General features: G+C 53.5%; 11 protein-coding genes across 11 annotated transcripts; 6 read left to right on the forward strand and 5 right to left on the reverse strand.

Moving 5' to 3' along the window:
• Window positions 1-186: 186 nt before the first annotated feature.
• On the forward strand, window positions 187-2,193 carry akr2 (aldo-keto reductase 2). The gene is made up of 13 exons (XM_009545039.1): window positions 187-237; window positions 295-418; window positions 473-509; window positions 571-660; window positions 728-893; window positions 953-990; window positions 1,047-1,122; window positions 1,184-1,198; window positions 1,269-1,464; window positions 1,526-1,579; window positions 1,638-1,711; window positions 1,774-1,830; window positions 1,930-2,193. The coding sequence occupies exons 1-13, from the start codon at window positions 204-206 to the stop codon at window positions 2,013-2,015; spliced, it is 1,047 nt and encodes a 348-aa protein (XP_009543334.1). The 5' UTR covers window positions 187-203; the 3' UTR covers window positions 2,016-2,193.
• Window positions 2,194-4,785: 2,592 nt separating this feature from the next.
• Window positions 4,786-5,311, forward strand: HETIRDRAFT_312341 (uncharacterized protein; the record flags this gene model as incomplete). Its single annotated transcript, XM_009545040.1, has 2 exons — window positions 4,786-5,046; window positions 5,111-5,311. 2 exons carry the CDS (start codon window positions 4,786-4,788, stop codon window positions 5,309-5,311), a joined length of 462 nt encoding a protein of 153 aa, XP_009543335.1.
• A 319-nt stretch (window positions 5,312-5,630) lies between these two features.
• On the reverse strand, window positions 5,631-7,310 carry HETIRDRAFT_311772 (uncharacterized protein; the record flags this gene model as incomplete). The annotated part of the gene is made up of 4 exons (XM_009545041.1): window positions 5,631-5,966; window positions 6,022-6,690; window positions 6,743-7,008; window positions 7,061-7,310. The coding sequence occupies 4 exons, from the start codon at window positions 7,308-7,310 to the stop codon at window positions 5,631-5,633; spliced, it is 1,521 nt and encodes a 506-aa protein (XP_009543336.1).
• A 123-nt stretch (window positions 7,311-7,433) lies between these two features.
• HETIRDRAFT_155096 (uncharacterized protein) lies at window positions 7,434-12,163 on the forward strand. The gene is made up of 10 exons (XM_009545042.1): window positions 7,434-7,712; window positions 8,031-9,083; window positions 9,152-9,290; window positions 9,357-9,850; window positions 9,905-10,015; window positions 10,071-10,351; window positions 10,403-10,799; window positions 10,852-11,047; window positions 11,099-11,457; window positions 11,535-12,163. The coding sequence occupies exons 1-10, from the start codon at window positions 7,587-7,589 to the stop codon at window positions 11,946-11,948; spliced, it is 3,570 nt and encodes a 1,189-aa protein (XP_009543337.1). The 5' UTR covers window positions 7,434-7,586; the 3' UTR covers window positions 11,949-12,163.
• A 644-nt stretch (window positions 12,164-12,807) lies between these two features.
• Window positions 12,808-13,076, forward strand: HETIRDRAFT_449263 (uncharacterized protein; the record flags this gene model as incomplete). Its single annotated transcript, XM_009545043.1, has 2 exons — window positions 12,808-12,968; window positions 13,025-13,076. 2 exons carry the CDS (start codon window positions 12,808-12,810, stop codon window positions 13,074-13,076), a joined length of 213 nt encoding a protein of 70 aa, XP_009543338.1.
• Window positions 13,077-15,856: 2,780 nt separating this feature from the next.
• HETIRDRAFT_449264 (uncharacterized protein) lies at window positions 15,857-16,606 on the forward strand (the record flags this gene model as incomplete). Its single annotated transcript, XM_009545044.1, has 1 exon — window positions 15,857-16,606. The coding sequence occupies one exon, from the start codon at window positions 15,857-15,859 to the stop codon at window positions 16,604-16,606; it is 750 nt and encodes a 249-aa protein (XP_009543339.1).
• A 435-nt stretch (window positions 16,607-17,041) lies between these two features.
• On the reverse strand, window positions 17,042-17,372 carry HETIRDRAFT_313824 (uncharacterized protein; the record flags this gene model as incomplete). Its single annotated transcript, XM_009545045.1, has 2 exons — window positions 17,042-17,127; window positions 17,183-17,372. Coding segments are annotated over 2 exons (276 nt in total), but the record flags the coding sequence as incomplete, so codon positions are not given.
• A 154-nt stretch (window positions 17,373-17,526) lies between these two features.
• Window positions 17,527-17,688, reverse strand: HETIRDRAFT_312164 (uncharacterized protein; the record flags this gene model as incomplete). Its single annotated transcript, XM_009545046.1, has 1 exon — window positions 17,527-17,688. One exon carries the CDS (start codon window positions 17,686-17,688, stop codon window positions 17,527-17,529), a length of 162 nt encoding a protein of 53 aa, XP_009543341.1.
• A 2,300-nt stretch (window positions 17,689-19,988) lies between these two features.
• On the reverse strand, window positions 19,989-20,957 carry HETIRDRAFT_150735 (uncharacterized protein). The gene is made up of 4 exons (XM_009545047.1): window positions 20,709-20,957; window positions 20,503-20,656; window positions 20,225-20,443; window positions 19,989-20,157 (listed from the first exon to the last, which is right to left on the reverse strand). The coding sequence occupies exons 1-4, from the start codon at window positions 20,931-20,933 to the stop codon at window positions 20,069-20,071; spliced, it is 687 nt and encodes a 228-aa protein (XP_009543342.1). The 5' UTR covers window positions 20,934-20,957; the 3' UTR covers window positions 19,989-20,068.
• Window positions 20,958-23,467: 2,510 nt separating this feature from the next.
• Window positions 23,468-23,960, reverse strand: HETIRDRAFT_232994 (uncharacterized protein; the record flags this gene model as incomplete). The annotated part of the gene is made up of 2 exons (XM_009545048.1): window positions 23,468-23,652; window positions 23,705-23,960. Coding segments are annotated over 2 exons (441 nt in total), but the record flags the coding sequence as incomplete, so codon positions are not given.
• Window positions 23,961-24,831: 871 nt separating this feature from the next.
• On the forward strand, window positions 24,832-25,753 carry HETIRDRAFT_146537 (uncharacterized protein). Its single transcript, XM_009545049.1, has one exon. It carries the CDS (start codon window positions 24,921-24,923, stop codon window positions 25,266-25,268), a length of 348 nt encoding a protein of 115 aa, XP_009543344.1. The 5' UTR covers window positions 24,832-24,920; the 3' UTR covers window positions 25,269-25,753.
• The last annotated feature ends 913 nt before the right edge of the window (window positions 25,754-26,666 follow it).

The raw sequence follows: 26,666 nt of genomic DNA on the forward strand, positions 1-26,666 counted from the left end.
CGGCTGCCTCATCCATTGCCCGTATTTGACATCCGCGCACTTCATAGCAAGCATCGTCATCAGGGGGTTTATGAGATTGTGACCCAAGAGCCCCACATCAGAGACCCACATTGACCTCCCGTACTTCCGTGTGAAGGCTATAAGTAGTCCGTTCTTTTACTCAGTACAACAGAATTTATTCTACACCCGGGCCTGTCTATCCTATGGCTGCCACTGTCCCCACCCGCATGCCCTACGGTTTGTCTTATCTCTACCTGACTACTCGTTGAATGCTCATCACTTTTCTGGATATAGTCCGCCTCGGGAAGTCCGGGCTCAAGGTCTCTAAGATCATCCTGGGATGTATGTCCTATGGTAGTCCGGAGTGGCAGCCTTGGCTTCTCGGCGAAGAGGAGGGTATTAAGCACATCAAATTCGCGTGAGCTTTGTCTCATGTTTTCCCGCTAAAGAGAATTGATCATTTAACCCATAGATACGATGCAGGTATCCAAACGTTTGATACTGCGAACGTGAGTTCCCGGTTGCGTGCATCTTTGTATCCAACGAGAGTGCCGATGCGGTCACTGATAGGTTTACTCGAACGGCCTCTCAGAAGTAATTCTTGGCAAGGCTATCAAACAACATAATCTACCCCGCGATGAGATCGTCGTGATGACCAAGGCACGACTCTTTCTAGATCTCTCTGTGATGCTCGATCACTAAGTGCCTCTATCTTCTCGATCTACAGTTGTTCGGTACCGTCGGCCGTACCCCTGGAGAACGATACCAAACTCTCGATGCTGCTCATCAGAAGGGATATGTAAACCAACAAGGTCTGAACAGGAAGCACATCTTCGAGTCTGTCAAGCACAGCCTCGATCGACTTCAACTCGATTACATCGACTTATTACAATGTACGTGAATGCAATCATGGAGGGAGATATAAATCGCTGATTTCTCGTTTCCCGGACAGGTCATAGGTTCGACCCTAACACGCCGATAGAGGAGACGGTAAGCATGTACTTTGATTATCGCCACACGTGCTCAAATATACTCGAACACTATAGATGCAAGCCCTGCACGACGTCGTACAGGCCGGATGGGTTCGCTACATTGGCATGAGCTCTTGCTGGGCATGGCAGTGTACGGCGCTCTATCTTGATTACAGGAGACTCTGTTTCTGATCTCACTTCGTCGTGCACAGTCCAGATGATGCAGAGTGCGGTTTGCTATCGCTGTCCATTGTCACAGACCGAATTCGACTGACACGACTGACATACGACTCGCAGACTATGCAATCACGCACAACCTCACGCCCTTCGTCTCGATGCAAAATCACTATAACATTGCCTACCGCGAGGAAGAGCGCGAGATGTTGCCCATGTTGAAACATCTCGGTGTGGGTGTTATCCCGTGGTCTCCTCTTGCGCGGGGAACTACAACGCGTCCTCTCGCGGACACCACTGACAGGGCTAAGACTGATCCGTGTGTATTCGAGCTTTATCATAACTAGTGGCCGTTCACTCATTCAGTCCCGTACACGCAGCTGGCATGACTTCTACCTTCAGGATGGCTCAGGTGGCAAAGAGATCGTGAACCGGTATGCGACTTGCTTGAATATTTGATGCCTATGTCAATGATTGCTCTCGACGACTCAGGATCGAAGAATTATCAAAGAAACACGGCGCCAGTATGGCTCAAATATCGTTGGCGTGGATCCTTAGCAAAGACAGTGAGTCACACTCGCTCCATATCATAAATGTATCAACTGAATCTGCCGGTATGTGTGTGTAGCTGTCACAGCGCCCATCATCGGGACCACCTCCTTGGAAAAATTGAAGGACTTGCTAGGTCTGTATTTGCTTGAAACGTCGTTCATCGCGCCACCGTTTCTTTCCCCCTCAAATACCAATTCCCTCTGACGGTATGCTCGTTATCACGTCCATGTAGGTGCACTCGACGTGAAGCTTTCGGAAGAAGACATCAAGTACTTGGAGGCTGCCTATAAGACCGTCAGCGTCTTTGGGCACGCTTAATTTCTAGGCTTTTGAATGGGCACGGAACCTGTCGATAGGGATTCACTGTTGTGAGATCTTGACATGACGGTAGAACCGGAGAGTGAGTGACTCTCCAAGGTGTTGTACGATCAGCTATTATCATGTGTATATGCGATGAATATGACAATGCATTCGAAAGATGGCGTATGGGCACAGGAAAGAGTTGGATGGGATATTTGTTCTTGAAGCTTGAAGCTTGAAGGGCTGGCTTGTACATTTGTGACATTTTCCGCATCCTGTCGCATTGCCAAATCAGTGCAAATGGCATCTTCGATCCAGACAACAAAAGCCCATCCCCCAAAGGGCACAGCCGTTTCCAACCGTGATAGACCTACCAACACATCTTATTTCTCTCGCCCTCTCTTAGTCTGTTGTTCACAACCATACTCGTCGACTTGGCCAACGTCACTTTGCCTTCTATATCTGCCATTACTTCAGCTAGGCAGGCGACCGTAATGTTTAGGTAGGCTATCATCACCCTGATGCGCTCTCGCCCGTCGATAAATTAGACTTCCGCAGAGCTACACGCATGCTGAGAAGCTGAAGACACCATGATTACGAGACAGGATGTAAAGCGACGAAGATTTAGGGAGACGCGGCAGCTCAGCTTGTTCGATGTCTCGAGTAGATGGTTTAGAAAGAAGGCAATAACGGACTTGCGATGAGAAGTGAGTGAAAAGCTGCTTGACCGGACTGGCAAGCGGTCAGGCTGTATAGAGTGCGATAACCATTCTTGAGACACACTGTCTCCCGTTTGAGCGATATCAGCTCCTGCACCTGCTCGACTCCGCACGAATATGTGCAGAGCAAGGTCCTCCGTGAGGTCGAGGATCGCAGCTTTATTGCAGCAAGACCAGGATTTTGGGGCGCAATACGCTATATCCCACAGGGTACTTAGCTGGCTCTCGTACGAACCATCGTGATGCCGTCTGCCAACGGTCAGTGCGAAACCCTCAGAGGCCCTCAGAGACGGCATAAGGAAGTCATGAGGAGCTATAAGGCGGCGCCAACCGGGGTGATTGTCGCTTACGTCAGGAACGCGTTGGTTCCTGCGGGTTCACGCGCCTGGCTCGGTTCATCGCAGGCATCCGAGCCATCAGCTGTGTCTTCTTTGTCCTCTCCTGCGATCTCCTTGATCCACACGTTGCATGGGGATCTCGCCATCAAAACATGCATCTCAATACCCGAACGCTCCACAAGGCTATCCGATGCTTTCTGGCGCCGGATACCCGCCGTACATACCCTCCAAGGGGTGGAGCTGGTTCGGGCGCAAAAAGAAGAGGAGGGACCAAGCATTGATCAATCACTGGTACGCTACCCCGGCCTTATGGCAGTACCCGGCACAATACACCTGTGAGTAAATTTTACCGTGTACGTGCTGTGACGCGTATGGACGGACATGATTCGGGGCGCTCTTGATACCGTTCAAGAATAGCATGCCGACGTCAGACAACTGCCTTTATCCATCTCGTCCACCATCTCGTCTCCCCTATGTGTTGCAACTGTCGCGCAACTCTTGGATAAATGGAACAGCGACGCGCTGTCGAGTTTCATCAATGCATATCCTGCGGGATCCGTTCTTGCACATCTCCAACGTCTGATTCGGGACCACGCCTTATCAATCTCTTGAGGACAGTCTGCATGAAATGCAGAAGAAAAAAATGATAGCTCTCTGATGTGTTCAGTGTGATTCAGACCATCCGACCTTTAATATATTTCCGCTTTCATCATCCGCTTATCATTCCAACTCGTCGCAGATCCAAGCCAGTTTCAAGGATATGGATACCAGCAAGGTTCCGTAGCCATGCCCCAGCCTCAAACCGCAGCGCCTATGACCATGAGTGCAGCGCCGCAGGGTCTGCAAATGCCCAATGCGACATCGGCCGCACAATTCCCACAGCCTGCTGCCCCTGTCATTCCAGGCTTCAGCGACCGTCACCGTCGACGACACCGCCACGATCGACCACGGCACTCACGCCGTCGAAGACATCGACGCTCCTCGTCCGTCAGTTCCAGCGTTTCGTCTTCGTCCTCCCTGTCCTCCCCTTCGACTGCAGCCACCTACTACCCGCGACACCACCGCTCTCACCATCACAGGCATAACCCACTACCGCCCCCACCTAAAGATGTCCTTGCGACAACCCCTTATCGTTCTCTGCTGCCGGAGCTCCCAAGCATGCGCGGCGAATATTGGCGTTCCTTCCCTGCCGCTCTAGACCCGTATTCTCATCGACACCCTTTGCATCACGAGGGCACATTGGGAAAGTATGCAGATGCGAAGGCTGGAAGAAAAGAAGGCGGCGGGTTTTTCAACTCCTGGAGAAAGAAACGCCGACGCGAGCGTGAGGAAGCGTCGTTGGCACAGGCGGCTGCGATGCTGCAGCAGACTGGCTACGTTCCCATGAACCCTCAAGGCGCGATGCCGATGCCGCAACCGGAGACCGGTGCTGAGTCCATTCAACCTCGTCCCATGGCAGGACCGGGGATGCCCGTTCCTCAACCGGCACCGTCTCCCGCCCCCTATATGCCAATGCCCTCACCTAGGCCAAATGGCATGCCCATGCCTGAACCTGCGCAGGGTAGCACATCTATGCCGGCTCCGATGGCTGGTGGTAGTGCTCCTGCTATGACGTCTATGCCTACTCCCGGACCGTCTACGATGGCCATGCCAGGTGCTAGCGTCATGCCCATGTCGACCCCCTCCCGCGGCGCTATGCCTATGCCATCACCTTCACTTGGAAACCAGCCCATGCCGCCTGCTTATGGCGTGCAGCCTGTTCTCATCAGCGGCTATGGCCCTTATGACGGGTTTCTACACCACTCTTCCTATTCGATCCTCTACGAAGGCGAGCTTTACCCCAGCGCGCTGCATCTATTTGAGGCCATGAAATTCGAAGACACGCGACCTGATATTTCTGCTAGGATCCGTGACACGCAGAGCCCGGACGAGGTGTTTGCCATCAGTCGTGAAGCCGAAAACCTCACGAGGCCGGACTGGCCCTCTGTTGCTGTTGGAAAGGCGCGTCCACCGCCTTGTTGATATCGTTTTCATACTGATCGACTCGCACTCTTAGATGGATGACGTTCTCTATCTCAAATTCCGCCAACACGGACATCTACGCTCGATGTTGCTCGAAACCGGGAATGCGCCCCTGGTATACGCGGAGCCGAATGATCACTTCTGGGGCGAAGGCCACATGGGCCAGGGCCAGAATCAATTAGGCCAGGCTCTAATGCGTGTGCGCGATCGGTTGAGGGCGGAGCTTTCTGCATGATTTTTGGGGGGATTCTGACAAAAGTTCGCAAGATCATGATTCCACGAGTTTATTTTATTTTTTCCAGTAACGACACTTGATGCTACGACATCGACGCCTGGATTTGCTTTTCGTTTGCTGCTGACATCTATTATGCAAATCATGGATACCTGTACCACATACTATTATCTGTTCTGCTTTGGCTTGTCTGTATTTGGTTCCGCTTGCTTTCCGATTTGGTTACACAGATGTCTCGATGAATTTTCTCGCTGCTACTCTGACCTAGACTATTTACGCTTCTGAGTTTCTTCCATCTACGAGTACGGATACATCTTCGAATTTACTTATGTCTTCGTCGTCTTTTGCGCGCCTGCGACTCTTCTTCGAGGGAGGCTGCAACCACTACTTCCTTCGCGCCGCGGCCACTGCCCTCACGTTGCTGGCCGACTTCGCGGGCGCGTTGAACGGCCTGACGGCGAACTTTTTCAGGGACTCGCTCCCAGTACACCTCTTCCCGCCGCCCTTGGACGAGCTCAAATTCGAGCGGCTTCTGCGAGGTGTTTAGCGCTGCGGGGGCGCCGGATGAATCGAGGCCGTTCGCCTGGACTGTTAAATTGAGGGTGAAGTGGGCTACGAGAGCGTGGGCGTGTCGAGGCGTTGCGAGGCGAAGGTAGCACTAGGATTGAGGATCGGTGCGGTGGTCCCTACGTAAAGCGGATGATGGAACATACTGTATCGAGGCCCTTGTTGAAGTCAACGTAGTCGATACCGTCCGGCGGCAAGTCCCCGCCTCCTTCCAATAGGGCAGCAGAAAAGAGAGCACGAAGAGCAGTCTTGTTAGTCTCTGAATTCACGTTGCGGACGAAGACGAGACAGTTCGGTGGGTACGGAGCAGAAGGGTCGAGGTCCATCGGCCGGACAGCGTCGCCGCGAGGAGAGTGATCGTCAGCCTTTGTATCGGGTTTTACGTCGGCACGACCTGAAGAGAAAGCGTGGGGCACTCTATTTACGACAGAAGAAGCTGCCATCTTGCTCAAGAGGTCGGCACGGTAGGCCGCATATTCATCTTGCAGCTGTTCCCAGCGAGCTCTGGACAAAGCTCGCAGGCGGGTGGGCGTACCTTGGCTGGGTTCATCAGCTGCTAGCAGAGGAGAGTCGTTTTGTCGATATGGTCTATCCCAAGGCCATTCCAGTAAGAGTGTTTCGACATCTTCGAGACGAGAAAGTATGACCAGGGCGAAGCCTCTGCATCTCGGAGGTTTCGCGAGCGAATCTTCGGAAGGAATGGGAAACGAGATATTTTGAAAGCGGCGGATGCGATCGGTGGAAGACGAGGGACGAACAGAGGTAAGGAAGCGGACGACGTCAGAGATAGAGCGATGTGACGACGGTATATTTTCCTGGAAGCCAGAATCAATGAAGGTTGTAAGGGGATGAAATCAGAAGGAATACTATGTAGATTGTCCTCAAATGCCAGTATTTGCGATCAAAGGTGTGGAACTGTTGAAGGACGGAGTGCCAGTCTCTCCGCCGAAGTTCGTAGCCGCCTGTCTCTGATGCGCTTCGCGTTGAGCGCGCTGTGTTGACCATGATCATGCGAATATCGAACGCGTCCTCCGCGTGCGCACGAAGAGCTTTTACAATCGTGACTTCGCTGGGAAGAGAGCTGATGCTCGCGAACACTGGAGAAGTGCGGAGAAGAGCGCCGAGCACAACGACTGGAGGAGCGAGATCAACAGGGCATTTCGCGGAGAGAGTGTGTACACTCACAGCCATCCCTGTTGGGATCGCGCAGGGTAGGATCTGCCCACAAGGCATGGTCGGAGAGCGCTAGGGTCAGGAGAAGGGCATGCAGCTTGTCGGTACCCCCCGTTGCGCGGCCGGTGGTCTGCGCGGGCTCGGGGTTGGCTTCGACGGCGTCGAGAGCATGCACGCTGGCAGATGGAATGAAAGGCGGTGGGACGGTTTTGTTGTGCTTGCGGGCTGTGAGCGAGCGAGGGACGAAGGGGAGGGAAGACATGGAACGATAATAATAATATCTGCGTGGGCTGTGCCGAGCGGCGATCGTTCCCAGCGTCCCCGGCTTGTCTCCGACTCCTCCCTCGTCGTGCTCGGCGTCCTCTCCTTTCCCCCCTCCTCTCTCCTCACCATCGTAGCCGTTCCCCGCCGTCTCACTCTCCTTCTCTTCCTTCTTGTCTATTCAATCAGATACCCTCCTTCTTGCTTTCCTTTTTCCTGCTTCATTTGTACCAACAACCCCTGGGTCCTGGACGTTTCGATTACCCCATCTACCGTGATGGCCGAATACGTCTACGCCCTGCACGACTTCGTGCCCGAGCACGAGGACGAGGTCCCTTTCCGTGCTGGGGAACGCATAGAGGTCGTCGAGAAAGACGATATGTATGGCGATGGCTGGTGGCAGGTATGTGGCTCTCTGATGTCAATTTCCACGTTTCCTCTCTTCTATCAGCGTTCTGTCCGGCGAGGCTTTCATTTATGCGATCCTAGCGTTCTCGTTTGATTCGTCACTGCCATCGCACCTGGTTCATGTCTCATTATTTATATCATCCCCTATCCCGTCCTCTCGATGTTCTCCTGGCGCATACATGCCCTCGTCCGCTCTCTTTGACTCACAGCCTCAGTGCTCCTGTCTCGACCTCTTTATTCCGAGCCCGACGCTACCATGATTGTTGCGCTGTCTAAAATGTGGTTGACTCACTTGAACCCCTTTGCGAAACAGGGTCGCAACCTCTCTGGCAAAGTCGGCCTGTTTCCTAAGAGTTACACGCAACCCGCGCCACCATCAGAGCCTCCGGCCCCTCCAGCACCAATGTCGGACGTATTCGACGGCGGTCGTTCTAGCCCCAAATCGAGCTCGCTTCAACCCCTCCAAGAAGAACCCGAGCCTGCCTCCGTCAACGGCTCAGCAACTCCTAATGGCGCCACTTCCGTGAAAGGCTCAAGGGAAAATGGCGAGGTCATGCGTGCTACGATGACGGATGTACAGAAGGCTATCGAGCAGCTTGGGCACGACGACTTTGACGGCACTCGCAGCATCGCATTCTCGAGTCTCCGTGAGGGTGACTCGACCGACCACGAGACCGAGACGGACACGGACGCCGAAGGGGACAATTTCTACAAGGACGCTCGGCAGAAACTGGCCGAAAAGGCAAGAAAGCAAGTAGAAGAGGACAGGGCGCGCGAGGAGGCGGAAACACAGAGGTTGACGAGGTCATCGGTGCCCCCAATCGAGGTGGAAGTCAGTGACGAGAGCGAAGACGAAGAGGAGGAGCGTGAAGTCACTCAGCATCGGCGAAAGCATCCCCATATCTTGGAGGAAGAAGACGAGGACGACACGAGACATTTCTCCCCACCCATACGGCCTGTACAGGACAGTGGCGCCTCTATCGAAACATCTACCCTCATCGTCCCTTCAGAAGACTATGTCGTTTCCTCACCCCACCTCAAGGAGGATTCAGAGCTACCTACCGCTACTCAAGCCACATTCCCTACCACAGGTGGCGACGACAATAATTCGCGAACTTCGGAGCGGCCATCGTCCGCTTCCCTCCCAAGTCCTGTGTCGCCGACCTCGAACAGGCCAGGCTCTCATTTGTCGGCCGATGACCATGGGAACAGTTCCACGTCTCTTCAGCAGCACTCTACCCTCTTGGAGAAATTTCCTTCCCAGACATTGGCCGCTCCTGTCCAAACTGGCACTCCCGTTTTCCACGACTTTAACGGCGTTCTTCCATCTCCTGCCGCTTCGTCAACAGGACGCCGTAGCAATCCGGTAAGAGACTACGTTTGCTGTACCGAGTCCAGGCTTCCTGATTTTTTTTTTTTTTTTTGATATGACAGCCTCAACCATCTGAAACGGCATTGTCCCCCGTATCTGGTAGAACATTATCTGTTCATCCCTCAGATTGGAGCGTGGATGACGTCGTTGACTGGTTAAGGTCGAAAGGGTTTGACGAGAGCGTCTGTGAGAAGTTCATCGGTGCGTATTTTGCACGATTCATGGATGCGATCGCACTGACGGTTCGACTTTGATCGTTGTGTGTAGAACAAGAGATCTCGGGCGATGTATTACTTGAATTAGACGTTGATCTCCTCAAGACAGAAATCGGCATTCTTGCATTCGGAAAGCGCAAACGTATCGCGAACGCCATAACAGAACTCCGTCGTCCCCCTTCCGTGATTTCCTCCGAACACAATGCCACCCGTTCGCACTCGCAGTCTCAGTCGGCGTCCTACTCACTCGCTCCCAGCTCGGCGCAACAGTCATTCAACAGTCCATATACAATGGCTCCGAGCTTGAGCCCCGTTTCGGCTGCAAGCCCTCAGACTAACGGCTTCATGGGTGTAGGATCGATCATGAGTCCAGATAGTCCCCCTCACACGGGTGATATTGCTGGGACGCCGGCGCCGGTTCGAACAAGACGAGACTCTGATCCCGGGGTCATGTTGGATCTGGATGCGGACAGGAGCAAGGCGACCATTGGGCTAGGGATAGGCGGCGTAATGGAGTCGTCAACACAGGCTAGTGTCAAGACTAGCGTAAGTCGAGTCAGCCTCTTCATGAAAGCGAACTTGGGATTTATCGTAATTCAGAAGGGCCGTCCATCGCAGTTGACGCTATCGCCCAGCGACAGCGCTCTGGGCGTCAAGGCAGTATCCGGTGCTACTGAAGAGGCTGAGGAGGAGCGCGTTGTTCTCAGTGAGGTGCGTGTGGATTCCGTTGGTCTCACGTTGCAGCAAACTTACACATGAAATCTAGGGAGAGACGGCAAAGAATCCCGAGGCAAGAACCATGAGGAGACGCGTGTTTGGTCGCTCCGAGTCGACTTCTTCCAAAGACAAAGATTCGCCCGGCCGCAACGCTAAGGAACCCTCGACGCCAATATCCAGCGTTTCGCCTCTCGACGACAATGTCAGCAAGCATGGCAATCGTAAACGCAGCATCGATGGGACCAGAGGTTCAGACCGGCTCAGTATATTTGGCGGGGCGTTTACGGGCTCACTGGGCAAGACGAGAAAGCCGCCACCGAGATATTCTGCGTAAGTCGCACTGCACTTGCTGCATTCTTGTCTCTAACTGGTTCATTTCAGCATGGTTGATAACGCAGATTTGTCTCCGGAGAAGGGAAGTCGGACGCTTTCGCGACTGTATCCAGGTCATGGGCACCGGAAAACTTCTGGTCGCCCTTCCACATCGGACGGAGTCAAACCCAAGGACGAGAAGAGAGATTCAAAGGAGTCGAAGGAGTCGAAGGAGAAGTCTCCAAGGGATCCAGCTGTCCTTCGAAAGCGAACCTCTTCTGTGGTTGAACCTCCACCTCGCAATGTGGCTATTCTCAAGGCCGGACAGAGTTTTCTCGAACAAATCGGTAGCCCCGACCACAACGGATGGATGCGTAAGAAAAGTGACCGCTACAATACGTGGAAGTCGCGCTATTTTGTCCTCAAGGGATCACATCTCTACTGGCTACGAAGCAATAGCACTGCGGTATGCCGTCTTATCTCCTCATGGGCGTACACAGACTTACGCGTGATTGTAGGAAACCAAGATAAAGGGCTATATTAACATCGTGGGGTACAAGCTGATCACGGACGAGAAGGTGGATCCTGGACGCTATGGTTTCAAGATGATCCACGAGAGCGACAAGACGCACTTCTTCAGTTCCGAAGAACAGAATGTGATACGGGAGTGGATGAAGGCGCTCATGAAGGCGACGATAGATAGAGACTATACCAGTAAGTATTGAACAATATACCTCACCCGACGCGGTCGTCAATTTTCCTTAGAACCTGTCGTGTCGTCTGTCAACATACCTACCATCCCCCTCACTGTGGCTCAGGCGATGAACCCCGCACCACGACCACCTTCGCCGACTGCGCGCGCGGCAACTCAGAAAGCGTTGCGGCGAGAGAATCCTCATCAGCTTTCCACTCGTGATGCGCAGATTCTGATGATGGGGCTTCCATCATCGAGCAGTCAGGCGAGCACGAAAGACGGAGAGCGTGCGAGGTTAGATTCGTTTTTCACAAACGAAGCTGCGGAAACTCCTCTCACTGCCACAACCCTCAAATCCATGTCCCCTAATTTGTCTGCTCCTGCGAGGCCGTCGCGAGAGATGCGTCGGTTTGGTTCATTGCAGTCTGACGTAGGCCTTCCCCAATTTCGATTACACCAACGTCTCTGATCTGAGCGTTCCCTTGTTTAATTACCTACCTTGAATAGGCTGCCATTGAGCCGAGTTTGATTGAGTGGGCCAACTCTCATCTTCCTAAGTCTTTGAAAATCGTCGATACCACTGGGCCAGCAGCCAGCGGATTGACTCTTCTCAGACTTGCGGAAGATATTAAAGGTCGGCCATGCTCCCCGCCCGTTCCTGATTCCGCGTTCCCATCGGGTCCGAATGACGATAAGCTCGACGGTCTCTTCCGATTATTTGACTTTCTCCTCGATAACGATGTCAAGATGGGAAGTGTAAGTATCAACGATGTGCGACAGGGGAAGAGAGACAAAATTGTGCAGCTGTTGAAGGCGTTGAAGGCATGGGAGGATAAGCGAAGGGTGATCGCGCAGTCGATTGGCAAGGGCTCGATGCAGGCCGGTCCGTTTATAGCCCCGGTTACTTGGACTAGTGCATGAATGCGGAGATGAAGGGACTCTTTTTTTTTATTGCTCAGGTCTGCCTTGTCGCATACAGTCTGCTGTTGCTTAGGGTGTCTGTCTGTCTATATAGCGACGTGTCGAGACACTCAACGTTATCTACCGCTTCTGTGTTATGTTGTACTTATTTGAGGACGGGGTGTCCTGTTATGTGTAGTTTCTATAGGCAGCAAGGCATTGATTTATTTTCGTTGAAAAATCGAACGCGAGCATACCGCAGTTATTATGCAGGAGTCGCTGCTAGACGCTGGTGCAAAAGGCGAAGCAGAAGGATGGATGGAAAAATGTGAGCGAGGAAGCGCTGGCGAAGGAACGTGCGACTTGATGAATTTGAACTCAAGACTCCAGGCTCGTACTTGGTGCATCTGCAAGCGTGCATTTGACAGGCTGAGGCTTGTTCATCAACGAATACAGACTGGCTGCACAACACTCTTAGCCGACAAGCCACTGCGTTTTTTTTTTTGGCACTCACACAGGTATTCTTGAATCAAAGACGGCCGCTGGGCGAGGGTTGTATGTTGGATAAAATTGATCCTGAGTGCAACGTGGCTCATATATCAGAGGCCACTGTGTATCAGTACACGAGACAATGGAAAATGGACTGCTACTAATCGTGTGTATTCTCAGAGTCAGGGGGCCGGTCTCGCCAGAATGTTACGTTCTTTGGCAAGCAGGCCTCTGAGCCCTGAGCGAGAACATGCCACCTTTGCCACAACAACCTATATAGTACTCGGCTTCTGTCATAATGTGGCACTGGAACCGAAAGATAGGGGCGAAGGTCAAACCCATCAGCTTGCGGACACTCCATCCTTCCACTTACATTCAACACACCACATCAATGGGTCGACAGTGGATACTCGCGGACCTCGACAAGCGCGAGAAGGCCACCTGGGGCAAATTCGGAGATTTCTGGGGCGGGAGTCTTGTGTTTCTCGACAACTTCCTTTGTTATCGTCCGGTCTACCTCGCGGATCTCGAAGATGTAAGACTGCCTGCATTGTGAGCGAGAGGTTTACGTTCTGGCGTGGACTCGCCTCTCACTGCCTTCATGAAAGTCTCGAGGAAATCAAATCGCCCCCGCGCGCCACTGCCTGCGCCGCCGCATAGTCTTCTAGCACAATTCAAAACAAGCGCAAGTTGTCCGATGGCACTCGTTCAGACTGCGACGACGGAGAATGCCATCCATCGAAGCGCACAAAGCAGGCGGGCATTGCTGATAGACCCTCACTCTCGTCTTACTCGAACGCAGCGCCTCTCGGCACGCCTTACCTATCCCTCCTACCAGCTGAGCTCATTGATAGGATATATACCCATATTTCTGACCACATCGAAGTCACCTTCCTTGCCTTGACTTCCCGCCGACACTGGCAAGTTGGCCGCCACCACATCAAGTTCCGCTTCGAATGCTTGTCTAACTGGGCAGGCGATCGACTCATTTGCATCGGGAACTATTCCGAGGATTTTCTGCCTGGGCTACTCGCAGCTGCCGAGGAAACAGAACTACGCAAGGGCTATACATGGGCCGAAAAAATGGAATAGTTCGACAACGAGAGCGAGGAGAGCGACGAAGATGATGGGAAGACAAGGTGGCTCAACCTGTACGACGTCGCGGTTCACCGCTTCACACCAAGGTTCCATACGGAAAAAGTGAGATGGGCGGTGCACGATGAGTCGCTTTATGAACCCATTATACGACAGCAGGCCAAAACAACGGCGACCTATTTCTGAGCCTAACCGACCCAAGCCGTGCGTGAAAGAGGCATGGCGTGCACTTGCAGACATGTGAACCAGAGCCGATCGGTTTGCGGAAGAGGTGGGACGTGCGTGTGAGGAGGCCTAAGGACGAGCCCGCGGAACACTGGGTTGTTATGCGAAATCTGCCTCGGCGAGAATATGTGCATGGTAAGGCCAGGATCTCAGGGAGCGCAATTATCTAGATGACTCCCATTGGGTCACGAATAATCTAGACTCGTTCGGGTTCGGCGACCTGATCGCCTTTCGCTCGTTCTGGTCGCAGACGGATATGAGTTCGTCCTTTGCTTGGGACTATGACCGTGGTATCTGGGCCGGGCATCGCTTTGATATCGTGCTGGAGCAGGATCTGAAGAAGGCAATGGAAAATGAACAGTGGAAGGATGTGAGTGCGGAGGCAATAGCGGAGGTGATAGAGGCATTCCAGAGAAATTCCTTGTAATTACCCTTGATAAGCGTCTTGTACATCTTTGCAGTCACTCAACGTCGAGCGCAAACACGCATCTGACAGGCAGCGACTTGTTCAACTAATTATTAGCCAGAACGAATTCGAGCGCTTAGTACAGCCAAAGGCGTTGCTTTCGGCACTCACATTAGATTTGGGATGGCAGGCGAAACGAGGGCACTATGGAAAATAATCACGAGTCAACGAGTATACGACGAGATGACAAACGACATTCTGATATTGGCCCGTATCTTTCCTCGAAAGCCAGGATGGGATTCTGCTGAAAAGTCAACCTTGAAGCGAAGTCACGGCGGCGTGTATACACCATTTGGACAGACGGTTGTCCGGGCAGGCTCTTGTAGTAGGCAGGGTTCGCGCGCCATGTATGCGTTCGAGACAGCCGCTCACACGACTGGCTGCAGCAGACACTGGAGCGGTGGCACAGCACCATCATGCCAGTGGGCAAGCAGCATACATGAAGCTGCTCACGATATAATGTAGGAGTGTGGGAGCACTTTTGGAGCAGCCTGCGTTGTATGACGATGTGGGTGGGTGGAAAGCGACGAGCGTGCGCAGGCCGTGGACAAGTCGCATCGGTGCACGTGCACCCACACGCGTGTCACGCTCTATCCTGGTCCCTGGAGGATACTCGATACAGGCCTCGTCATTGCTGATGTAGGTTTTGTCTTACCCTATTTCTCACCATTGACTTAGACAGCCTGAGTCGCCGCTGATACGACAAATACACGCATTCAAGGACGCACGTCTATGTCTGTCTATGTTTACCAACATATCGACGAGAATAAAAGAAAAGGATGAGAGATTGCACATGCACATCCAGGAATTGGAGGCGTACCATACGTCTGCAGAGTCGACACCATGGGGGTTGGAACGGGCTCTGACACGACGACGGGGTACCGTGTAGCGCGCGGGCTGCTGGATGCGCTCTAACAGGCAATGCCCACAGGCTGCCTACTTCAATCCCCATGCACCAATCTACCGCTTCAATCAGTTTATCCCTCAGTACCATCATTAGGACGCTGGAGAATGGAGATATAGGAACGAAGGATGTCACATATTCGGTGGTGAGTAGTGACAAATTTGGCATCACGGCGCAGTATGTTCGCCTTGCACTAGTGTCTTGACCATCAATTCTTTCTTTCCAGTACAATGCCACGCACCCGGCCGTTCGCTGCTCCCTGCCTGAGCAGTAGCTGTATGGCATGCCGGCTGCGGCGGAGAGAGCTGTGTAGGAATCCTCGCGCGTATTTCTTCTGTAGTACCATTCATCTCCTTGGCGAAGGTTCTGTTAAACGAGTAAGTGATTGAGTCTGGAGATTACTGGTCGCGCCTCGTCACGATGGCCGATGTCGCGTAAATCCATTCCTCTGCCCTTGCCCCAAGCCACTTGGAGAAAGCTGCACGAAAGCACGAGGTTCAGTATACTTACACGCTGAACGAGGTAAGCCATGATGCATGATGTCGATGAGTCGGGTCCTGAGTAGCTGCTAGAAGCTCCTACCAGCCGAGCTCATTGATCGGATCTGTGCCCATCTTCTCGACCACGTCGAAGTCACCCTGTTCGCCCTAACTTCCCGCCGACATTGGCAAATTAGCCGTCCCCACATTAGGTCCCGCCTCAAAATATCGTCTGACTGGGCAGGCGATTGACTGATATGCATCGGGAGCTATGCCGAGGACCTTCCGCCCGGGTTACTTACAGCTGCTGAGGAAAAAAGAGTTGGAAATGGGCTTTACACATGCCGAGAATGTGGAATACTCGGGAATTGAAGACAAGGAGAGCGATGAAGACGACGGGAAGACAAAGCGAGTTAGCCTTCATGGCGTCGCGTATGTCCGCTTCCCGGAGCAGGTCGACGTTGATTTGAGTGAGGAGGTGAAAAAGAAATTGAGACACATGGATGACTACTTTTCAGAAGGCCACAAGAGCTACGAACTGCTTCTGAGTCTCACTGACCCATATTTCGCGCACAAGAGGCATTGCATACAACCGCAGACAGGTGGACCCGAAGCGGTCGGTTTGCGCCAGGTGTACTGGGATGAGCGCTTTAGGCCGCCTGAAGCCGAAGATGGAGAACAATGGGCTGTCCTGCGAAACCTTTCTCGGCGCGAATATTTGCATGGCAAGGCGATCCAGGAGCTCAATGATCGCGATCATCGACACGAACGCCAATGGACTGTGAGAGATCTCGAGTCGGTCGGGTTCGGCGAGGTGCTCTGCTTGCGCTCGTTCTGGTCGCAGACCGAAGAGGGATCACCTTACAGCTGGGACTATTCCCGTGGTGTCTGGGTTGGGAATCAGTTCGACATCGTGCTGGAGCAGGATTTGAAAAAGGCAATGGAAAAGGAACAGTGGAAGGGTGTGAGCGAGGGAGCGTTAGCGGAGGTGCTTAAGGTATGCCAGAAAAAGCAGATATGAGAAATCTGTCGGTCGGTACATTGCTGAGGTTTGGCAATTGTTTCTATCTGTCTTCACCACAAATGGCTAACATAATGAACAGCATGTCTGTATTGAACAGTCGGAGGGAGCAATTACCATGTTCTGTTTTCATTGACCGCGAGCCGAGCGGCGCAAACTTCGCTCCAACTTTCATTGTTGTGAGACGAGCACTGGTCTGAATCAATCAATAGACAGAGACTATGCTTGTTATCTATGGTCTTCGCTTCCGCCGTCTAAACGCTCTGATTTTTCTGATGCACGGCCCTCCATGATTTAACATTCCCCGATCAAATGTACTGACTCACTTCCTTCCAATCCTCATGACAATTTTAGCATCCTAGTAGCAAACGTGAGATGCACTTTCATATCCTTATCAACGCATGTCATTCCAATTCCGGACGGGGACACAACAAATCAAGAATGTCCGATTACAGGGACGGTCTTATAGGCATCCTCCAAGTACTTGATGTCTTCATCAAAGAGCTTCACATCGAGTGCACCTAAGCAAAGCGAGCGGTGAACATCCGTATCAGGATCGAAAAGCCTCAAACACACTGATTAGATCTTTCAACTTTTCCAGAGACGTCGTCCCGACGATGGGTGCTGAGACAGCTATGCAGAGGCGAGCCCAAATCAGTCGATCCCTTGCAACGGGCCAAGAAAGCAACCCACTATCTTTACTGAGGACCCAGGCGAGCGAAATTTGGGCCATGCTGACGCCATGTTTCTTCGATAATTCCTCGATGCTGAACGTTGTGGTCAATCGCCATATCACTGTCCAAATCTGATGACATACCGGTTCACGATCTCCTTTCCGCCCGAACTATCTCGAAGATAAAAGTCATGCCAACTATATGCGATGGATATATCAGATACGGCTGCAAGGAGTCCTTGAACACCTAGTGGTCATTCTTTGCTCGGTTGGTCGTTTCCGAGAGAGGACGTGTGGTAGCCCCGCGAGCAAGGAGGGACCATGGTATGGTTCCCACCCCGAGATGCTTTAGCAAGGGCATCATCTCGCGCTCTTCCTCACGATACGCCACGTTATAGTGGTTCTGCATCGAGATGAACGGTGTGAGCTTGTGGGTGATGGCGTAGTCTAGAAGCTACTTGTCAGGACTCGAACATATTGGGCAACTCGAATGCTGATGGCGAAACCTACTCTGCATCAACTGGACTGCATACGACGAAGTGTAGTCAGTCATACGCTTGCAAACTTCTGAACCCGTGAGGAATTTGGTCCGGAGGAGCCTCTCTCTTCTCAAGTACGTGGATGGCAAGAAACTTCTGGCCAATAAAATATCTGGCAGAAGTTCTGAGAGACTCGACAAGATTACAGGGAGCGAGGCGACAGTCCTTCTGCTCCCAGCCTTCATCTCGAGTGCCGCATGGGAGGAAGGAGATGCATGGGAGCCAAAAGCGGATGAGCGCACACACATAGCTGGCCACCGACCGCGGGATGTCGCGGTTGACAAGATAGCGCGCCTAGCCAGAGACGGTGGAAGATGGCTCCCCCAAGACCATAGTCCAGACTCAAACGACCTGTGCGGGGAGCGGCCCGGGAAGTGGCAGCATACAATGGCTGAAGAAGTTGGAACGCGGATAAGAGAAGCAGACGAGGCGGGAAGGTGGAGAGGACATGACGTGAGTCGCTCTCCGCATTCGCGGCGTCCATGCCTCCGAATGCAAGCCCCACGTCACATTCGAGTGGAAGTGGTAGTGCAAGGGTCAGGGCAGGGGCGTCTAGAAACGCGCTGGTCTCGATGGTGTCGAGTCCCAAAAGAATAAAACTCGTCAGATGTCGATGTCAGAGCATGTCGGAAACGTCGACCGCGAGCAGCGCGGGCAGAGGCCGCGTTGTACGACTGCGTAGGTTGGAGAGAAACCTCGGTGGATATGGGGATGTCGCATCGCATCAGTGGATCCAGAATTGTCGATCCAGATGGATAAAGGAGGCGAGTGCGGGAAGCGTCGAGTAGCGCGACGCGTCACGAGAGGTCACGAGCCCCGTTGGGCCGACCATCTGCACCATCGATAATCTCAGGCTCATGCTCACTCACAGCGACGAGCACCCCTCAAGGGAGTCTGCGGTGCTGCGTATCGATCGCGTTTGTGTCGAGGTCAAACTCGAGCCCAGTGCCAGTGCAGGTTGCTCTCAAGGAATCAAGACATCGCAAGCATGGTATGACAATGGCATAGTGGCGAGGTATCATATATTATGTTCATCCTAGATTACTGCCGCTCTTCTCTGGCTGAAAGACAGATCCTTCACCCTACCAGATGTTCAATCCGACTCCTCTTCATCCACATCCGTATCATCCACACTCTCCCCGTCTGCATCATCTACATTCTCCACGTTCGCCTTCTTCGAAATCACCCCGTGTATATCTTCCAAGTGCCGCTTCAACACCCACGGCCTTGACAGACCCTCGCCGCACCCCTCAATGGGGCACACGCAATTCTTCCTCAGCTGCGTCGCGCAAAATTCCAGTTCCGGGTACAGCAACGCGAGCACGTTCAGGCGGTGCTTGTTGGTCTTCAGGTGCTTCGTCACCTCCGACTGCTTCGTGAAGCCTCCCTTGCAGATATGGCACCCGACCCCGTTCGGGTCGTACGGTGTCTGAGGGGGTTTGCGCTTCTTCGGCTTGGCGCTCAATGGCGCCTTTGAGGACGAAGACGAGCCCGATGTTTTGGCCGGGGGTTGCTTTTGCTTTTTTGACTTGGCACTCGATGCCGCTTTGGATGAGGATTTCGAGCTGGCTGCCCGAGGCGGTTGTATACGTCTTTGCGGCTTGGTGATCGATGGCTTTGTCGAGGAGGACGAGGCGGAAGCGCGAGGAGGCTGTATTCGCCTTTTCGGCTTGACGGTCGATGGCGCCGTTGACAAGGAGGAGGAGCCAGATGTCTCTGCGATCCCAACTGAAGGGAGTTGATTGTCTGTCTGGTATGATCCTGTATCGAAAGTGGGCCCGGCAATGGGGATGGGGCAGGGCCGGGACTGCGCAGGACTGGTGTAGCACGCCCGGCGAGGCTGTCGGCTCCTTGGCGCGTTGCTCGATGGCTGTAGCGTCAGCCAACCTTGATCAGGGACCTGAGCGGCGGCATGGGTAAAGGACGCATCAAAGCCGCTCTCGATGGGCATGGAAGGCATCGACCGCAGCAGGAAGGGGTCCTCTATCTCAGTGTTGGATGGCCATGGCAGAACGTGCGACGTTGATTGTCCTGCGGTGGTAAAAGACGGCTGGGGGACGTCGAGGCCGTACCCTGTCGGCCTATACGGCATTGAGCTCTCTAGCGCTGCACCCCATGGCAGCATTGGTGCGGGCTGCTGAAAGGTGGGCTGTGCGCCGAATGGGAGAGAGACAGTTTGGTCGCTGTACCCAGCGGCCATGAACGGCATCTGCATCTGACTCTGACGCGTCGCTGAAGCCGCGCTCGATGTCATCGTCGGCCAAGGCCCTTGGGCTGACAATGGCACAGAGACCGGGACTGAACCGGCAGCGGGGAAATATCCCTCGCTGCCGAAGGTTCTTGTTGTGTAGTTGTTAGTATCAAGGGCAATGCCCTCAGTGTTTCCGTAGGCTCCTGAGAACCTACTGGAAATTGAATGTGTAGGTGGGAAGACCTGCCCCATCGCGCTCGCATCATGCCACCTCCCGCGCTTGGAGGTGGACCATCCTGCGCCGTCATCTTCCAGCGGCCTCTTCCTGCAGGAGATGGCTGGCAGCGGCGTCGTATTATCCGCCATCGCAAAACGGTCCGCAAGGATCTGTGTCGATGGCATATGGTGAGGAGCGGGCACTGGGAAATTCGACACTGGAATGATATGTTAGCGTCGATGTCTCAGATGCCACAACATATCTCCGGTGACTTACTCTGTGAAAGGCCTTGTGGGGCGGCGGCAACCTGGAGGAAACGTTCATTCTCAACGGATGCTGGCACAGGACCAGAGAACGCGGTGTTGGATGTGAAGGCAGAAAAGCCTTGGCTGTAGTTGGTCGCGCTGGGGTTGCCACAAAGGCCGCTCTCCTGCACGAGGTCAGCTTGGTCGCAAGTAAACATTGACCGTTATCAAACTTACCTCCAGGATCCGCATCAATTCGGCCTCCTCTTTCGACCCCTCGGGTGGCAATAGGTCTGCGCCTGCCAAGTCGGGTCTGTACTCCCCTGAGACTTCCCCGAGGTTGTGCGTACCGGGTAGAAAGTCGAAGCCGGCTACATCCAAAGGGCCGTCGGGGCCCAGGAACGGCACACCTTCATACAGCTCTTGGAAGAGCGCCTTGGTGAACTCGTTCGAGCCAGACATGGTTGTTAACGGTTAGTAGGATTGGCGTGTCGTCGGGGTCAGTTGAGTAGCAGTAGTGGGATGTGGGCTGTCTCATCGTCCGTCTCTTGCTTTTATGGTTCTCCTGACCAGGCAAGGACAAAGGAACGCATACACCTCCGATTCACACGCGCCCAGCAGCAACGACTGCGCGATCTAAGAAGTTCCCCAAGCGCTTTGTGCGTATCATTGTGGCAGAGTAACGTGATGCCACACTACAAACAAAGCGAGGCTTCATTAATGATCGCTGGGTCTGGCGACAGCTGTTTACGATCACTCGATTGCGAATTCGGGCTGTGGACAATGATTCGATGTCCGACGGGGCTCGTCTCGATTTCTGCCGCTACGTGTTTTGTTCCGAGACCCCGTGGAGGGGTGTTGCTTGTGTCCGTGTAATTTCAGGCTGTGCATCGTCCGTCTAGATTTGCGACCATACGTCTCGATCACTGTCACGATCCCCTGGTGGTACATAGATACGAGTCGATCGTCTTTGTGGACTCTCTTTCTTCACCCGTCTGATCCGGGCAGTGCTTCTCGACTGTTCTCCAAGACGAACGTCGGTCTGTGGTCGCCCAATCGGAGCTTGTGGTGGCATCGCGGGGGATGCCACCTCAAGCTGCGAAGGCTTTTCTTCAGTTTGAAGTCAATGTCTAGGTATCAAGCTTCGAGCCTCGTCGCACCTGTCGCCATCAGAGCCTCAATAAGTGAAACACACATCGCCGCTGCTTTCGCTAGTCAAGTGCTACAATACCGCTGGTCTGAAGACCGTGTCTCCGCAGTGCAAAAGAGGAGCAGAGCTTAGACTAGGATTTCGCCGAGCTGGAGTGAGTTGGCTGGGCGCATCGAGTACACACAGACGGTGAGCTCAGGCACTACTTTCAGTGTCGTAGCATGTACACGCATCTGTTTGTAGGGCGCGCATCGACTGTGAGGGTTTGCTTAGACTTGGCAGAGCGATAGTCTGTCTCCAGACCGTGCATACGAGCTTTACCCGTCCAGAAGCATGCCACCACGCCAGTCGTCATATCCACAGTCTTGCCTTGTTCGCTCATGCGCAGCTTCAATCATTGGGGGCTGGGACGACGTTAAGGAGCGATTGGTGATCGGTCGACTTCGTTTGTGCGAGCACGATGGCAAGATGCCACCGCGCGACGCGGAGATATCGCGGCAGTTTGATTTGAATTTCGTGCAAAAGGCAATGGTGTTGGCATCGAACAACTCACCCTCGAGCCAGCCTCTTCTCCTTACATTTTGTTGATTTCCTGTTCAACGGAACCCTGGAGGTTGATCGTTCCACACGATGACGCAAGTTCAGTTTACACAACGTGGACACATCCAGCTGCAGTTAAAATCAAATCAAATCAACCATATAAGATTATCAAGCTCCCAAAGGGCGGAGCCGTCCTGTCTGCACCAGGAGCGCGAGATCGAATAGCCGGCGCTGCTGCGCATGTGAATGGCCGACCTTAGTGAGGACCGCCATGAACGCTAGGTATGTCGTGGTGTCTGTGGGCTCTTTGTACCCCTCACGGATCACATAGTTGTTCTCTCGGAGGAGTAAACTCTCGCGCATCCAGTTCAAGAGCTTCGCGACCAAGATCCACTCACTCTCCCATGAGTCTGTGCACATCAGGTGAGCGCTATTGAGCGATCGCGGGTCCATGAGGCGCTGCTTCTTCATTGCAATGCTGCTGCGACCGGAAGCGTTCCAATCGCCCAGCGGCGGTAGTGGAATGACATCGGTATCTTTGCACCAGACGCAGACCCAAAAGAGGATCCGGACGAAGGCCTCGAGGTCATACCTGTCACTTCACCCCGCTTCCCCGGGGACTCGCCCACCATGGCCGCAAGGTCCCAGTCGTTCATCACCTCGTAGTATCTGTTGTTCGTGCGCCGGAGCATTAGATTAGCCAAGCTAGGATCGTTATGTCGAACGCCCTTCGTCCACAGCACGTAGTGGCCTGCATCCATCTGTCAGCGGACAATCATCTACGGCAGAACAGAGATACACACATTGAATGCATCCACCAGGCAGCAATAAATTGTTCGCCACAGAGCATGGTCAGGGGATAGAGTCGTCGAAAGAGCGTTACCCGAAGCACTCGAGGCTCCTTAGAACTATGTAAGGATTTGGTCACACCGACAGCCTTGCGAATCGTCCTGGTCGAGTAGCGAAGGTCGTAGGAGCAAATCAAGTTCGGAAGATGATTCTGAACGTCAGGGTTGCCTTTTCCACATGCCTTGGCCCGAGCTAGCACGGTCTGCTCACTCCATCGCCACGTCTCCGGCCAAGACAGCTTGACGACGAGCGGGATGTGGTCGAGGCTGTCTCCCGTCACGGGGTGACGAGATTGGCTCGTAGCACCTACCATACGCGTCGCCCGTCCACGCAATCCCAATCGACCATAGAGGAGTTCCTTGGAATTGATCCCGACTTTGGTACCCTCGTTCGAACCAGAAGCCGGAAATTGGAACTCAAAAGGCGACGCTTGGATGGCGATGTTCACCTCATCAGACGTGGTAGCATCGTGGAATTTGTAAGCATTCGGATTTAGAACTGTGTTGATGCCCCAGTCCTCGAGGGTGAATCTCTGGAAAGCAAGAAGAAGGGCCAAGAAACGCGGTAGATCTTGTATAAAGTTCATTGCTTGAAAGCAGATGATATCCTGGCGATCGTACCACCAGATCGTAGCCATATCGTCTGGGTTTGAGATGAGATCGAAGTTCTGAGCAAATAAAGCTGTTGAACTCACCGACGATGTGCATATCGATGACGTGGTTGACACTCAAAGCGGTGTTTAACATATTAGTCGCACGAATTGCGCATCGAATGTGTGACTGCTGTAGGTCCGATTTAGAGAAAGGTATGCGAGTGTTTGATTCTTCGGTCATCCGTGTGTTTGTTTCCCATAGAGCTAACTTCTTGGAGTGAGAAGCTGCTGGATCGTGGGGAGGCGTGTTACTGTACTGCGGCAGTGGTCGTGGGATGGCTGTGGATTTATGCCATTTCTACGGCAGACAGAACATCGGGCCACACAAACCCATATGATGGCAGATTTTGGCAGAGGTTCTCAAGCTCCATGGTCCAGTATACATTTTGGTGTTGATTCGATGCGCGTCTTGCGGAAGCAAGAGAGGTTATGATGACCAAGCGCCTATTGGGGATTTGTTCCTCGCGATCACTTTTGAGAGTCAGTATATTAGGTGCCCAATGAAAAGGGGTCTCATCAGGGGGCGGGCCCCGCAGGGGCGAGTAGTTGAGTATGCTCAATTTGCGTAGAGCATAGTTACAGATGCCAATGGACGATACTTGTCGTGCCTCCATCAGCCTCAATGCACGGTGTTGGGGTTTATCTGTCTCTGGAAATGCGCCGCTGGAGAGAAGAGAAATATCAATAGAATGTAGCAACCCACGAATCAGAACACACACTAAGCATGTAAGAGCGTCTGCATCTCTTGTTCGTTACAGATCGGAAGCACTTCGTTGAGACATTGCTGCAGCAGCGTGTCCTGGTCGACTTTGAATCGACATTCATCATCAATAACACACTGCGTCAGGAAGTACTTGAGGAGCTGGTCGAGCCCGCAGGTGTCGTTGTATGACCTGATTCATTGTGATCGCGGCGTCCTGGTTAGAGCTTGCAAGGACAGAAAGCCATGAATTTGCCCCATGATACAACGCTCCATATATGAGAATTCGACCTAGTTCGATTCACAGTGAGCTATGGTAGTCATCGCGACTGCACAACATCGTCATCTTTGAGGGTCGTTTGAATCTGGCGGGATTGAGGTCTACGATGCCGCGAAGGAGAGGGCCCGTGACCTCCCCTGACCCGATCAGGGCATTCCGAGCACGTGCACCCTATCTATCACGGGAACGACCGCGACGACGACGACGACGGCCCTCCTGCTGCCCGCCATCGCCGCCAGCTTGAGCCTTGAGCACATGCGCGGTGCGGTTCTCGACAAATGGCTTGCAGACGGGCACGCGCCCACAGCGCCGCGAGAACCCGCTTCTTGGCAATCGGATGTGCGCCCACTCGGGCTCTCTACCGTGCGCTCCGTGCTCGTCTCTTGCGACGATTTTGCACTGCGTGCCCCGGCGGAGGCGCTCTTGTACTACATCCCGCTTCTCAATGGCGAGCAGAAGTGAACAGGGACACCGCGTGTTCGTGTTGTTCGTCGCGTAGGGCGCTGTCCGCGGTGAGGCCCGACCTCACCATCCGAACGTGGGGTGCTGTGCACCGCTGCATCACCAGCATCGTCCCCAGCAGAAGCGCCGCCTTCGCCGCCGACGTGCACTGCCCTCGCGGCTGACGCCCTTCGAGGACTTCCCCACCCGTGCCCCGTTCCTGTGCCCGAACGAGGGAGCTGATGAGGGCGAGGGGGGGTAGTGCTATTCACAGCGCGTATCCCGCCCATCATAGAACGTCTGGATAGCGCGCAGCGACGGGGTGTTTGTTTTGCGCGCGGACGGCAGAGTTGGACTGCGGGCGGATTCGTTAAGCAGCCAGGGGCAGGGGCAGAGGCAGCAAGCGAGATCGTCGTACTTGTTACTTCGTGCTGATTTGTGGTGCCCTGTTAGGCCGCTGCTGACGACGATCACAATGACGACCGCGCGCGCGCAGGGACATCGAGATCGTGCTTGCGCTACCGCAGCTCCTGGAGAGCGCACTCATTGGGTCTCTGACCCTGTCGCCCTCTTCCTTCTCATCGAAGTAGACAGCTTCAATGTTGTTCAATAGCGTCCCTTTGTCGGTGCCGACAGAATATATCTCCGCAAGACCGTTTGCGGGTGCTAAGGTGCCGAGGGTGGTTCCAGTGCGGTGCACTCCTCATGTTACGCCGACATGAACTGTGTGCGTGAGCGAGCAAGGGCGGGAGATGTCTTGGTCTGTGGTGGATGCCAGGACTTGGAGAAGGCGACTGGACGCAAATCCAAAATTTCTGGCAGTATGTCAGCGGGCCAAGCATTCAACTACCCTTTAATTATTGCTAATCGCCCCCGTATCCATTGTAGACTTCTAGGATAACGCAACGTTGCGCTGATCAAAATGTACTGTAGACATCGATTGAGGCGCGCGGGTCGTCAGGCGCCACTGCCCGCAGTGTCGCCCGCCCGAGCGCGCCTTGGCTGCACGTGCTGCCCGATGCGCGAAGCGTTCACCTTTTCATCGGTGTTTTGACTATCAAAATTTCTCTTCCTGTGTAAGGCTACTCATCGGCTGTCCGCTGCTCTCTACCCGAGCAGCATATGCCAGGAATTTCGAAGCATGTGTCGAGATAACTCTCTCAGTCGAAAGGCAAATGAAACTTTAGGAGAACGGTGTCATCAAGATGCGATCATATGTGCGTTCCGGTGCATTGCGATCTGTTACAAAGTACGTACTTCCGAGCCTATCCTATACGATGTCCGGCGGTGTCGCTGTACAAAGGCTGCGTCATTCATGTGTCTACAGCGTCAAATCCGAACTGGAATAGAACATCATTAGATGAGATGCCTGAATCACCTATGAATCCACGCACGATCGTTGATCCTGTGTTCAAGACCAGCTTCGTCGTCTGCTATAGTGCGCGTCCGGAGCTTTCGCAGTTCCATCCGGCGCCATCGATTTCATTTTTGGCAACCGAGCAATGTACTCCTCCGAATGTGCCTCAGACGGCATGCTGTAGAGTCGCGCACCGGCATCCCACAATATCTTCGCTACGAGAGAA

The sequence above is a fragment of the Heterobasidion irregulare genome, assembly GCF_000320585.1.
Source record: "Heterobasidion irregulare TC 32-1 unplaced genomic scaffold scaffold_03, whole genome shotgun sequence".
NCBI lineage: Eukaryota > Fungi > Basidiomycota > Agaricomycetes > Russulales > Bondarzewiaceae > Heterobasidion > Heterobasidion irregulare.